The following is a 14,044-nucleotide window of genomic DNA, read 5'->3' as shown; positions in this document are numbered from 1 at the left end:
GGAGGACAAGAAGCAAAAATAAACTGAGTTTCTGAGCTGAAAGTCTCTACCTCCAAGTTTATTGAGAGGCAACCAAAGATAATCAGTTATTCATTACAAATCCAGATCTCATTGTTATGTCCTTATTGTTGTTATTATGATCATGATTATATATTTACAGCAACAACAACAATAACAGAGTCTGGGATTGCTTGATCAGAACTTAATCTAATGTCTTGGGACCCTACGTGATATTTGTCAGCTTAAACAACAGACATTTTGTTCTTAACGGGATGCTATATTATGTCAGGTTGTTATCATCAGCTAAGCTACAAAATATTTAGCAGACACTAATAGAGCAAAGACAAAAAGAATAAAGCCAGTTAGCATTTTTCAGATACCGTATTCTATTAAAGATACTTACATGGTAAGTTTCTCATGCATATATTTATTGTAGCTACTCTGGGATTAAATATTTAACAATGGCTTACTCAGATTAATAAGTAAAGCTCAATTCAGCAAAACAAAAGCAGCATGTATTTAGGTACTTAAAGAGTTCTATTTAAGGCAGTCCTTAGGCACACAGAATTTGGCATATTGAATTTTTCTTCCACTCAGTGGAAGAAAGTTTTGATCCTTATCTACAATTCTTAGATACTATGTTAATAATAATGCTACTAGTAGTAACAGAGCACCTGGTTATAGGGTCAGAACCTAAAGTAACTTATGTCAGTAAAGTCATATCTCTAGGTTTATGCAATAAAACAATCCTCCCTGCACTTGACAGAATATGATCCTCTTTTTCAAGTCTGCAGGAAGAGAGCTTAACAAGTCTAACTTCCTCTTTACAGGTTTCTATACTTTTGCTGACATTAATGCTTGTTTTCGCAAGCTTTGGAGTGCAGCTGTTTGCTGGAAAACTGGCTAAATGCAATGATCCACACATCATCTCGAGGGTAAGAACTTTTTTTTTCTTCTTCAAAATAATAGTATGCTGTGCCATGTCCACCAGCTGCAGAAATCAAGTGGGGCAATCAAAGCTATCAACTGAAAGATGGAGATGTTGGGTTCTTTCTTGTTCAGAATCAGGATGACGGAGGGGAATGTGAACAAGTGAATGAGAATGAGGCTGAATTTTCATGTAAAAAAGTAAAGTCAGTCCAAATATTGAGGACTGTCTGCAGAGGTTGTCAAGTTCATATCATATTATCATATTATCAAAGGACTGGTTGTCATGTGGGCTTGACCACAGAAAATGACACCTTTGCATTCCTACATAAGCAGCTAAAAACAAAATTAGGCTGCTAGGGTTAAAATCCTTCGTTTCTATTTACATTGCTTCTGCATTGTGGCAAGTGTTTTGTGTATACTGGCATTTTAGCATCTCTCATAGGCCATTATTTAATGCCAGGCTGTTGTTTATTTCTCTATAGGAAGATTGTCATGGTATCTTCAGAATAAACGTAAGCGTTTCCAAAAATCTCAATTTAAAGTTAAGACCTGGAGAGAAAAAGCCTGGATTTTGGGTGCCACGAGTCTGGTGAGTTGTTACACACTGGTGTATCTTTCTTCAGAAACTCAGCTGTTGATGTAGAAAATGGCTCAAATCACATGGCATTAAACTGCTGATGGAAGGATTTTACACTAAGTCAAATGATATAAAGGGTAAACATTCTTCTATATTTAATAAAAGGCTAGATAGATGAAACTTTTCCAGCTTAGCCTGCTGTTCTATTCATAAAGGAGAAAGGAAGAAAATACCTGTAGGTACAGAATCTAGTTAGGAGTCAGATGTGGTTATTATTACAGTGGGAGTTACTGTCTTGATCCAAGATTGTTCTTTACTACTATTATAGAGACTCTCAAGCCATATATCAACAACAGCACCTAAGAATAATTAGGAAAAAATGGGAAGAAAAAGATGTGGAAAACAACCTACCCACAGCTATCCATTAAAAATAAAGAGCAAATCATACCTCAAAACAGCTTTTCTCTTTTATAGCCATCAACCATGCCAGCTAGCAACTTCTTTCCTGTTTCCAATGGAGGGAATCCTTGTGGTCTATGTGGTGCAGTAGTGCAGTAAAAATGATTTAAAAACTAACATGTTTATGATTAGATTCTTTAGTCCATCATTATTTAATCTGTTTAATATTTCCCAACACCTGAGCAGGCAAAATTTTTTAATTGTTTAAATTTTAAAGTTGGTTAGCATTTTGCAAAATCAGCTTAACAGCCACAATTATTTTAATTGACTATGCATGGATAAAGAATCTACCAGCAGTGGTAGATTCAGAGCCATCCTACACTAATGAAATAATATGCTGTGATTTGAACAGTCAGTGAAACTCTGACATCTGCAAAAGTCTTTGTTTCTGTGTGCTTCACACAAATTCTTCCTAGAGTAAGCAAATTCAATCCTCCTCAGCATGATCCAGAAATAAGCAAAAACTGTCTTAATCAGCATAACTGTAAACTTTGAGGAATGTTTTGTTATTGCAGAAACATGTTTTACCCAAGGACATTTATACCACCTGTTGACTGTGTCAGGCCAAATTTACAAGAGCCAGGTGTCAGTTTAAGTGCTGCATTTAAAAAAATATGTCTTAATCTGAGAGCTCTCTTTTTTCCTGAATGGTGGGGTTTTCAGAAGCACCAAACACTTCAAAATTCTTCAAGAATTCAACTACTTATCTCATAAATTGTTGAAAATTAATTGAGCTCTTCAGATTATCTATTTTCAGATTGTAGAGACAGAGCAATGTGCTAACCTAGCCCAAAGAAGGTGCTTTATAGTTCAGCTGAAAACATCCTCTTGAATCTCAATTGATACAAAAGGTCAGAACATATGGTATGGGAAGCCAAAATGTGATTTCCCCTCAATGTATTTTCCTTTATAATCATAGAATGGAAGGGGTTGGAAGGGACCTTTAGAGATCATCTAGTCCAACTCCCCTGCAGAAGCAGGGTCACCTAGATCAGGTCCCATAGGAACATGTCCAGGCGGGTCTTGAAGACCTCCAAGGAAGGAGACTCCACAACCCCTCTGGGCAGCCTGTGCCAGGGCTCCATCACTCTTGCGGTGAAATAGTTTTTTCTTATGTTTAAGTGGAACTTTTTGTGTTCCAGCTTCATCCCATTACCCCTTGTCCTGTTACTATATAAAAGAGGGATGTCCCAACCTCCTGACACTCACCCTTTAAATATTTATAAATGTTAATAAGATCACCCCTCAATCTCCTCTTCTCCAGACTAAACAGCCCCAGGTCCCAGTTCCTGATGATGAAAGAAGAGATAATATTTTCTAAATAATTGCACTGATTTTGGAGTCTGAATCATTTATGGGGGTCTGAGACTAGTCTCCTGGAGGTAAATTTATTCCAGAATCTGGCCAATGCCATCAGATGCATTTTTCCATGAATTCTGCTAATTTCATTGACAAAAACACTAAAAGGCAGCAACATGTTGTAAGCTTTGTCACTGTGAATTATATTCTGCAAAAGAAAACAAAACATACGTAGAGGTAAAAAACTTAATGCTGTACATATTTATTGCTGTTGCTATTGTTTTCTTCTTTTTGAGACAGAACTTTGATCTATCTCAGAGGCTTTAACATCAACTTTGCAAAATATCTCAGTGTCAGTCTATGAAGCATCATGGTAACAAATAGAACAACTTTCTTGCTGAAGTTACACCTATTTGTGTACTGCGTTTCAGGGCAAATCCTCGGAATTTTAATTTCGACAATGTGGGGAATGCAATGCTGGCACTATTTGAAGTTCTTTCATTAAAAGGCTGGGTGGAAGTCAGAGATGTTATTATTCATCGTGTTGGGCCGGTAAGGAAACACATCAGAGGCTTTGAATTCTACAGCACACACTTTGGTTTACTTTAACTATTGATCTTATTTTTGTCTCTTCAGATCCATGGAATCTATATTCACGTTTTTGTATTCCTTGGCTGCATGATTGGACTGACCCTTTTTGTTGGAGTTGTCATCGCTAATTTCAATGAAAACAAGGTACCAAGGGAGGTGGTTTATTGTGTGTAGAACTGTCTCTGTACAAAACCTGAAACTGCTATTGCAACTGCAATGTCTATATTACCTGGTAAGACTGCCTTTAAGACTGACTTACCAATCTTACATTCTGCAAGCCTGCAAGTATGGCTTCAGACACACTACAGAACTCAAGCCTGACATGGTAGCAATCCATCACACACTCTTTCCAAGCTGTCTGAGTTTATATACAATGCAGCCGTGTTGCCAGATGGAGATTGAATCTAAAGCACAACGTATTTACAGATGCTCCACATTCTGCTGGTTTAGTTTGATGTACGCACACATGCAATGTCAAGTAAAAAACATGTTATGATAGTACATATTACAAATAAGGGTTCTCATTAGAGCCCTGCAATTACAATATTTCAGATTCAAAGTAAAGCCATGTGGCTTTTTGCTGGCAAACTGCAGAGTACGAGATAAAATTAATTGTCTGTCACTCAAACAAAAAGAAGTAGCTAGAGTTCTGGAAAAAAATTGCAGCTCACATGGGTTTGTGGATTGCTCTGAAAAGTAGAAAAACCTGTCCTCAGGTGAACTGTTATAGAGCAGCCCATGTGTACACTTGTTAAAGATAGCATCCTCTGAGGTGAGTGCTGCATAGCCCGTCTTCTGACATTTTTTTTCCTGAGTCTCTTGTGATGCCCTTGTGGCATAATGATTAATTTTTTTCTTCTTTCAGTTCAAAGGCACAACAATAATGAGAGGTCTGTCTTGTAGCTAGCTACAGTGGTATTTTTATTACTCATGGCACTGGAGGGAAAACATGGTTGTGTGCTCTGGGGTTTGGAGTTGCAAGACAACCCAGTGTGCCAGTGCTGCAGATAAACTGGGTGCTGGCCATGGCCCTACCATGGCCCTGACCCAAACCCTGTAGCAAATACAACTGTTGAGTTTGCCCTTCAAGGAAACTACTTGACTTCTTCTGGAAGGGAGCTGGGGAGCACACTACTATGTGTCCATTGTGAGCAAGCCAGGCATCGTAAAATGAAGTCAAGCAGATTGTGAGTCAAATAAATAGCCTAAAACCTCTGCTGATAAGATATTTTTGTTTGTGTGACACTAGTGTAATTTTGGGGAGATGAAGTCCAGTCATTCTTGTTGAAATACATCTGCTCTAGATAACAAGGAGCAATGTGGTATTCATTTATTCTCTTACTCACTAAATTTTGTCAAGTGAACTAACAAAGCTGAAATTTTTCAAGTATGAGAATTCCACTGCATAGTGGAATCTATTTTTATAGATGCTTCTTGCCTCTTTCTGTTCAGCTGTGTAATATTACTTGTCTTTGAAATGTGTCAGCTTTACACTGATAAATACTAAATATTTTTCATCAATTCTTGAAAAAAATTATTTAAATCACAAATAATTAAAATATTATTAGAAATGTTCAAATTATTTTAATGTTTGTCCTCTATGTAGCTATGATGCATTTAACTATGTTTCTGACAAGTACATCATAGTTCATGGAGCTCTTTTGAGATGTTTTATGAGCATTTCTACCATATAAATTGTTTCTTCATTCACCTTTACACTTTCTACAGAGATCAATTTCCACAAAAACCTGTTCTTAATCACAAGCATAAGTCAGAAGAAGAAATATCCTGTTACAGGGTTCTCTATTAAATAGCTTTTAATCATGGCTGATCAAACATCTTTCCATTACCCTATTGAGGTGTGGTGCCTGTGCTCTGGAGCATTTCCCCCTTAGTTTTGCATGTGGCCTTGAATGTATCTGTCATGAATTCTGAGCCTGTTCTGTGGGCAATAGAGAATCATCAGGAGCCTCTTGCTGCTGTAGGTTGCTTTGCTACACCTACAGGCAATCTACAGGCCACTGTAGTTAAAAAGGGTACAGGAGGTGCTGGATCTTTGCCCTTACTAGTAGGAGTTTTATTATGCTTTTGTAACAGTAGACCCAATCTTGCTAATTGCTGTCAATCTCCTTGACAGTGTTTTCAATCTTAGTTCGCACTCTTCCCATAGGAGTCATTCACAAGATCAAGTTCACTGTGTCAGCTTATCTCCTTCAAAGGCAGTTTGTGAGATTTCTTTCACAAATTAGTGAGATGTCATTAACTCACAACTCAGTATTCATCTGTATAGTCTGTGGAATTAGGTGATCTGGTTAATCAGCAGATTCTTTTGAAGGGATTTATCCTCAATAGCAACATAAAACTTTCACCAACTTTTAAAATATGAGATATGAACAGGGGACAGATACCCTTAATTATATGTGACTGTGTAACGGGTTCACATTTCCTTCCTTCCTCCTAGATAGACAGCTGTAAAGAAACAAGACAGCTCAAACTCCTATGAAAAGTAGAAGTTTATGTTCACTGTGATTCAAAATGGGAGGGAACAGGAAGGTACGAACATGAGGCTTATAAGGATTGTGAGCACAGGAGATAACTAAACAGTTCATCTTAGCCCAGGTTTCCCCTGTGTGAGCTGTCAGTGTGAATGCAGGGGTCTGAAAAGTAGAGGCTGAATTAGGGCTCCCATTATTTTCAGAAAATTATGTGATTTTTGCATTTATTCTTTTGGGGTGGTTTTCTCTGCTTGTATATTTTCCTCAAACTATGACCACCTTTTCAGCTATGAACACTCTCAGTTCCCTGTCTGCATTGGTCTGAACATCAGAAAAGCTAGTTTCCTGTAAATTACACTTAGGAGAGACATCATGCAATACCTCCATAGAATTTACACAGGACTAAAAATACAGCCAGTATATTTCATTTTGTCATCTGGTTCAGCTTCTTCAGTTGTTTCTTAGTCACTTCAGGTATCTGCTGTGGCATACAGTGTTTGTTTTTCTCTGTTTTTTTTCTTCAGTACTTGTTACCTTTCATGTATTTACTATAGGGAAAAATAAAGATCTTCAGATTTCAGTAGAAAAGATGAATATGTTAGTTAGTTGTGCTGTGGGGGAAAAAATATCAGCCCAATCAATATTCAAGTAGAGTGAAGAGCTGAAAACAAATGTGAAGATAGAGGAAAAGACTGACAACTAGTCCAGAAAGAGAGCAAAACAGAACATTATGTGAAGTTAAATTGTGTCTTCTTAAAACTAATTATTTGGCCAAGCTATTGGTGTTTTCAGTTAGTTTTAGAACTGACAACTGATTCCCAACTGACACATGGTGTCAGGAGTTGTTGAGATGGGCAAAGAAGCTGGTGAAGAGTCTAGAGAATAGGTCTTATAAGGAAGAGCTGAAGGACCTGGGAATGTTTATCCTAGAGAAGAGGAGGCTGAGGAAAGACATGATCATTCTCTACAACTACCTGAAAGGGGAGTTGTAGTGAGGTGGTGATCAATGTCTTCTCTCCAGTAACGAATGATAGGACAGGAGAAAATGGGCTCAAGTTGCAACAGGGGAGATTTAGATTGGACATTAAGGACTTTTTCACCTAGAGGATTATTAAGCATTGGAATAGGCTGCCCAGGGAGGTTGGTGGAGTCACCATTCCTAGAGACATTCAAAAGACACATAGATGAGGTGCTGAGAGATATGATTTTATTTAGTGATGGGCTTGGAAGCGTGAGGTGACTTGTTGGACTCAATGATCTTAAAAGTCTTTTCCAACTGTAACAATTCTATGATAGTCAGAATTGGACAATTACTAAATAAACTATTTTATGAACAAACAATTTTCTTAAAAAAAACCACTAAAATATTTTCAGATATGCTGTAGCATTTCATGTGATCTGTCAGAGCTGCAGGTATGGGGACATTGGACTGGGGAGTCCAACCACCTCTGATTTCCCAACTCTCACCTGACCTATATATTCATTTGGCAGTGAAGATATGAATTACTCAAGTTTTGAGCTGAAGTCTGAATGTGAATGTGGCTTCTTCAGCAGTAGTTCCACTCATGGGACTCTGCTCTGTGGTCCCTTTATTACGATCCCGCTGGTGGAAGTGGTAGTTTCTGAGCAACGGAGCGACTTGGCATCTCTATTTCTAAATTTCCCAAAGTCCACATTTTTTGCCACCTTTTTTCTTATTTGCAGTTAAAACACTCCAAGAATATGGACCAGACACACTGGGGGGAATGAGTTGCCTTTTAATTTAAACATCTCTGATATGGTTTGGGCTTGACATGAGCAATAGGAATCTTTACATCTGTCACTTTGTCTGCATCTTGTTGGAATGCACCTCCTCCCAGCGTGCTGTTTGGTGATATGGCTCCATAAAGAGATTATGTCCACTGAGTGCAAGGAATCCTGACCTTATCAGCCTCACAGCCAGCCACAGTTCCAGAGTCTACACAAGCCAATGCCAAGTTGAGCCCCAAAGATCACATCAGCCCTCGCCCAGCTCGGTGTAGCTCTGTGCTGGCTGGGGGAGCAGCCAAGTGTCCGGGAGACAGGCTTGTGACATTTACCTTGAAAAGGTCTCTCTTGTTTTTGTAACTCCAGACTCCTTCCGTGAGATTTTACAGTTCTCTGGAGTGACGAGGACCTCATTTTGTTTTGAAGATTATTTTAAATACCATTGAATTCTATTTGGGGTTTACTTATTTCTTCCTGTGTTATGAAAACACTTAGACACATTACCTGCCCTAAAGGTGTATCTGCACCTCTCTTTGTGCTTCTTTTGTGGAGAGCTCTTGTATATTCATAGGATACTATCATTTTATTTCAATTATGCCCCAAGCAGAAGAGCTGTGAAGAATGGCAGCCATCTCCTGGAGAGCTCGTTCCCCGAGAAACTGTAGCGACACTGACGAGCCACAGGATTTTCTGCAACAAAATCCGGACAAAATCGACCACTCTTTAAAACAGTGCTTCCTGGCAAATGATGTTCAGTCAAATAGCAGACCTCCTGCAGGGTTTCACTGCCCACACTGGGCTGCTGCTACAAAGAGCAACAACTGTGCCTGCTGAGTTGAGTCCCAGAAACTCACAGCTAATGCATCCAGAAATCCTCTTGAGTAACAGCTGATACTTCAGACTCCTTTACCCAAACAGTGTGTTATTTAAGGAGAGTAGTGTATGTAACTTTATTTCAGGCACCAAAGAGGATGTTGGTTTTGTGTTTGCAGCATTACATGTTCTCGCTTTTACATGACAAAAGCTTTATGAGCTTCTCTTTGTTTATTAAGGGGACAGCTTTACTGACTGTAGATCAGAGACGATGGGAAGATCTGAAAAGCAGACTGAAGATAGCACAACCTCTTCATCTCCCACCTCGTCCGGGTATCAAAGATATTTTGATTTTATTCATGTTGAGCCCTAGTGTTCATCATTCCCCAGGAGTCTGCGATTCAAATTAAAATTGCAATCGTGAGGCCACTAGGAGGTTGTGCATAAGTTAATGTGGAAACAGGCTCCAACTATAGATCTCTGCATAAGGCTATTAAAAATCAACCCCCAAAAAGGTTGTGCTTCGATGGTTTTAGGATAAGCCTTAATGAAAAAATGAATTTCTAAATGAAAAATATTTGCAGTTGACTGTTAATGATATGAATGGAATGTATTAACCTGACAGCAGTTGAATGATGCAGTTGCCCTACTAGTACCAAAGCCTTCATGCAACACTGGTGCTCAGTATTTGAAATTATATTTTCAGAAGCACTATTTGATATGGGAAATTGTAGCAGAAAATTAAAAACGTATTTTGAAATTGGTGAGGGATTATTTTGCCACTAATGAACATGGTAAATTTGTCGAGAAATAGAGGAAAAGCAACATTGTGTATTTTAACTCTTCTCCTTGAACTCTTTCTTTTTTAGATAACGATGGCTTTAGAGCTAAGATGTATGATATAACTCAGCATCCCTTTTTTAAGAGAACTATTGCTGTACTTGTTCTGGCCCAGTCTGTGTTGTTATCAGTTAAGGTAACTGTGTTTCATTTAAGCATTTCATTATAGTAGTAGAGCATGTTACACATTTCCTACCACCAATTAACAATCAGTTGGGCCATTACTGTGATGTATGTAGGAAAACATGATTTCTAGATCCAGAAATCACTGTTGGCACAATTTACTTTAGATTAATTGTAACTTGTAGAGCTGATTCAGTTTCTGCCTTTTTGTAGTCTGGTCCACTATTTTTAATTTCCACTTGAGCTGTAAATCTGTGAGAGAAGAATACACCAGGATGCCATTCCTGCCTGAGTATATTTTAAAGGGAAATGTATTCATTAGCAAATACTACAAGAAAAGTTAAGGCAATGAGAAGGGATTTGATTCTGTTTAAAGAGCTACTCTTCTATGAATGGATTTTGTTTGCATTTCAGTGGGATGCTGCAGATCCAGTGACTGTGCCTTTAGCAACAATGTCTGTTGTTTTCACCTTTATTTTTGTCCTTGAGGTAATGTATTTTATGACTTCTTGAGATTGACTTGTATGTACATGTTTCATTTTGTCTTTAGGGATGATGTCTCATTCTTTGCTAATGGTTTTTATTTCTGGGCATGTACATTTGGGGCTTTCCATGTCGCTTGTCTTATGTATTGTAGAAACATCCTTTTTATTTGTTAGAGTCGTGCATCTCCACCACCTTGAGCTTTGTATAATTTCATAAATATTAAGCTCTGAGCATTTCAATGTGTGTTTTTGTGAATCCAGTGTACTCTTTTCTTGCAGAATATCTCAGATTAAATTCACTCTGTACAACACAACATCTGTGTTGTATCATGGAAGTTCTTCCATATCCATTTATAGTTTCCCTGGTGCATTAATCCCCACTATTCTGTAGATGTGACATCCTCAAACTTCTTTTAGTTTTGCTTTGGATTTTTTAAGTAGCATATTTCATTTTCATACCTTGTAATAAATTATGTCAAGTTCCAGTATTATCTGTCTCTTGTTGCACAAATCTGGATCGTGTGTGGTAATGGTTTTTAACCTATGAGAAAATTTTCACCACAACCAACCATGCAAGATGTAATTAACTATTTTCACAAGATTCTAACCTAAAGATTAACACACATTTTTAAAAGCTTTTTTTTTTTTAAATGTATATGGACATCCTTAGTGTAACAAAGCACGCATTTGTGAGGTTAAAGAAGATACTTCCTCTGTCATTAGATTAGTTCAGTGTTTTTCATTTACCTCTGAATAGCTGATACTGACCACTATCAGAAACAGGATAGTAGACTGTTTCCCACTGCGCTAATCCAAGATGACAGTTCCTATGTTCTAGCGATAGGTTTTGCTGACAGTGATGAATAAACAATGAAGTGAATACCTTGTAGCAGCTGTAGCTGTAGCCAGAGTACGTCCATGTTGTTGCTTCTTTTTTCCCTACTCAGGAGAAATCAGTATTACTTGAGAGACTGAGTGAACACAGAAAAGTTTGATTTGTATTGTGCACAGACAGGTTTTAATTTACCTAGTAGCTATGTCTTTGGAAATACTTTTTCTCTTATACTGCCAGGGGAAACAAATAGAATTCTAACATTTCAAAGACACTTTGTCAGAACCAAGAAAAATTTATTGACTGTCTCAACAGGCAATCTGTCCCACTGTGAGCGCACACAATTTCTGGAGAGACAAAGCAGCTTCCTGACTAGGATCTTCTTCAATGCAGCATAGTCTGGTTACAGAGTCTACTATGTACATAGTCTGCTACTGCTAACAGGCATGATCCATGAATAAGACCAAAGCTTTCTGCACAGCTAATGGCCCTATGTCCAGTCAAAGGACTCCTGATTCAGTCTTAAACCCATACTGCTCACATGAGTATATGCGGCATAGAAGAATAGGAAGAGTTCCTAGATCTCACTTTTGTTACCACACTGATGATCACAGAATAAAGTGATTTTTTGTTTGCGTGGTGTGAGATTCAGTTCAAGATTATGGACACCCCAGGACAAGGGGTAATAGGCACAAGCTGGAAGTTCCACTTGAACCAGAAGGGAATCTTCTTTCCTGTGAGGGTGAGGGAGCCCTGGCACAGACTGCCCAGAGAGGATGTGGAGTCTCCTTCTCTGGAGGTTTTCAAAACCCTCCTGGATGCGTTCCTGTGTGACCTATTTGACAAAGACCTGCTTTAGCAGTCTTTTCCCTGAAACTAGTGACTTTTACATGTGGTTTAGGTTTCAGAAATGTAAAGAATACTGTTAAATGACAGTATGGCAAGGTGGGATGGAAAAAAAAAATCGTGTAATGGATGCCTGACATTTTATAGCCTTTATGCATTAACACTTGACTAGTTTTGAGGTTTAGTACGAATTGTGTATGAGAAACTCTTCAGTTTTCTCTCTACATGCATCTCCTTACCTCGATATATATTAGTTGTTGTGGCTCTTTCTTATCAGTATCTACTCTTAAAATTCATGTCAGCAGCTTGATTACCTGTATTGGAGATAACAAGCACTTTGGCAGCTGTCTTCTACGAGGCACATTTTAAAATGTACTGTCTGTCTTCTCTTATATACTGCCGAGTACAGATAGTACTGAGCACAGAGTGAGTATTCCTTAAAGCAAGAAGTATTCACAGTATGATAAAACTTTTTAATTAATTTGACCTATATGTGCTAGAGAACATGCTTATGTTCTTGAGTTCAAATGTAATGGTGTGACAACTAGATGGATAGGATACTGCTACCTCGTTCAGCTACATATTATTGATGTAATCGTTTTTAAACATCATTACTTGCTTAAGTATAAGAAATCTTAAGTCCATATTCACTTCAGAAATCTGAACATTAAACATTCAGCCTGAGATGGTCAGATACACTTCTTCCACTGGTACTTGACGGAGAGAGAGAGACTTCGTGGATACTGCTCTTCTGGTGGTTTTGGTCAGCTGTGGTCTTCCACAAGGACTAGTTTTGCTCCATCTAAGGGAAACTTGTATGACCTGGCTACAGAATCACAGAATCTTAAGGGCTGGAAGGGACCTGGAAACATCATCTAGCCCAACCTCCCTGCCAGAAGAGGACCACTTAGAGTAGGTCACACAGGAACTCATCCAGGTGGGTTTTGAATGTCCCCAGAGAAAGAGACTCCACAACCCATCTGGGCAGCTTTTTCCAATGCCCCTTCACCCTCACAGTGAAGAACTTCTTCCTTGTATTTCTTTGGAACCTCTTGTGTTCCAGCTTGTACCCGTTGCCCCTTGTCCTATCATTGGACATCGTTGATAAGAGCCTGGCTCCATGCTCCTGACACCTGCCCTTTATATATTTCTAATCATCAATGGGGTCACCTCTCAGTCTCCTCCAAGCTAAAGAGCCCCAGCTCCCTCAGAGCTAGTTAGTCTAGTCTAATTTGTCTGCACAGGAACTGTTATCTGACAAGAAACCTGCCTTTGGTTGTTTGAAAATATTTCATAAGATGAACTAAATTAAACTTTGTAGAGGATGGAAGAGGTTCCTGTAGCAGGAAATAATTGTTTCTTCAGTACAACTGAAAAATTGGATTGTTTTTTTTCCATAGGTCACGATGAAGATTATTGCTATGTCACCTTCTGGCTTTTGGCAAAGCAGAAGAAATCGGTATGATCTCTTGGTGACATCTCTTGGAGTTATATGGGTGATACTTCACTTTGCCTTACTGGTAAGATTTACAAATCAGAGTTCCAGTGACTAAGCTTGATTTTCACTGTGAAGCACCAGCTGTAGGATCACTGCTATATATCCAGAGAAACCCTTGGAAGTTTGAAAAGGCTGAAATATGGCAGAAACTAATTAAACTTGGTGCTAAGAAGAAGGAACCATTGTTCTGGACAAAGATGAAGCACAAAAGTGTTCTTACTGATGTGAGATAGTGTCTAGAAATATGGTAGAAAGATGAAGTCTGTAGGAGGAGTGTAAGTGAGAAAAAGAATCTGAAAAGACTTGGAGCTCTTGCCGAGAGCAATCTCATGAGCATCAAGTAATAAAGAGGCAATGTACAGAATCCAGACAGGGACAGAGGACTGGAAGAAGACATAGATTCAAAATTGCTGAAAAATACAGTCTGTCCCAAACACAGAAGCAATTCTGGACCAGTGGTTTCAGTTAAGGGGCAATGTTTAATCCAAAAAGACATGGAGGAGAGGGGAG

The 14,044-nt window shown here is 38.5% G+C and overlaps 1 protein-coding gene across 2 annotated transcripts in view; it reads left to right on the top strand.

Moving 5' to 3' along the window:
* NALCN (sodium leak channel, non-selective) overlaps positions 1 to 14,044 on the top strand; it is a 218,647-nt gene that overhangs the window by 189,926 nt on the left and 14,677 nt on the right. For both annotated transcript variants that reach the window (XM_062020546.1, XM_062020545.1), the window contains 8 exons: positions 831 to 935; positions 1,413 to 1,519; positions 3,697 to 3,817; positions 3,902 to 4,000; positions 9,150 to 9,243; positions 9,780 to 9,886; positions 10,288 to 10,362; positions 13,437 to 13,556. In XM_062020546.1, coding sequence (XP_061876530.1) covers positions 831 to 935; positions 1,413 to 1,519; positions 3,697 to 3,817; positions 3,902 to 4,000; positions 9,150 to 9,243; positions 9,780 to 9,886; positions 10,288 to 10,362; positions 13,437 to 13,556 — 828 coding nt within the window. The remainder of the gene's footprint in view (positions 1 to 830; positions 936 to 1,412; positions 1,520 to 3,696; positions 3,818 to 3,901; positions 4,001 to 9,149; positions 9,244 to 9,779; positions 9,887 to 10,287; positions 10,363 to 13,436; positions 13,557 to 14,044) is intronic.

This window comes from Colius striatus, chromosome 1 (genome assembly GCF_028858725.1).
Source record: "Colius striatus isolate bColStr4 chromosome 1, bColStr4.1.hap1, whole genome shotgun sequence".
NCBI classification, from domain to species: Eukaryota; Metazoa; Chordata; class Aves; order Coliiformes; family Coliidae; genus Colius; species Colius striatus.
This window is presented reverse-complemented; position numbering and strand designations above follow the sequence as displayed.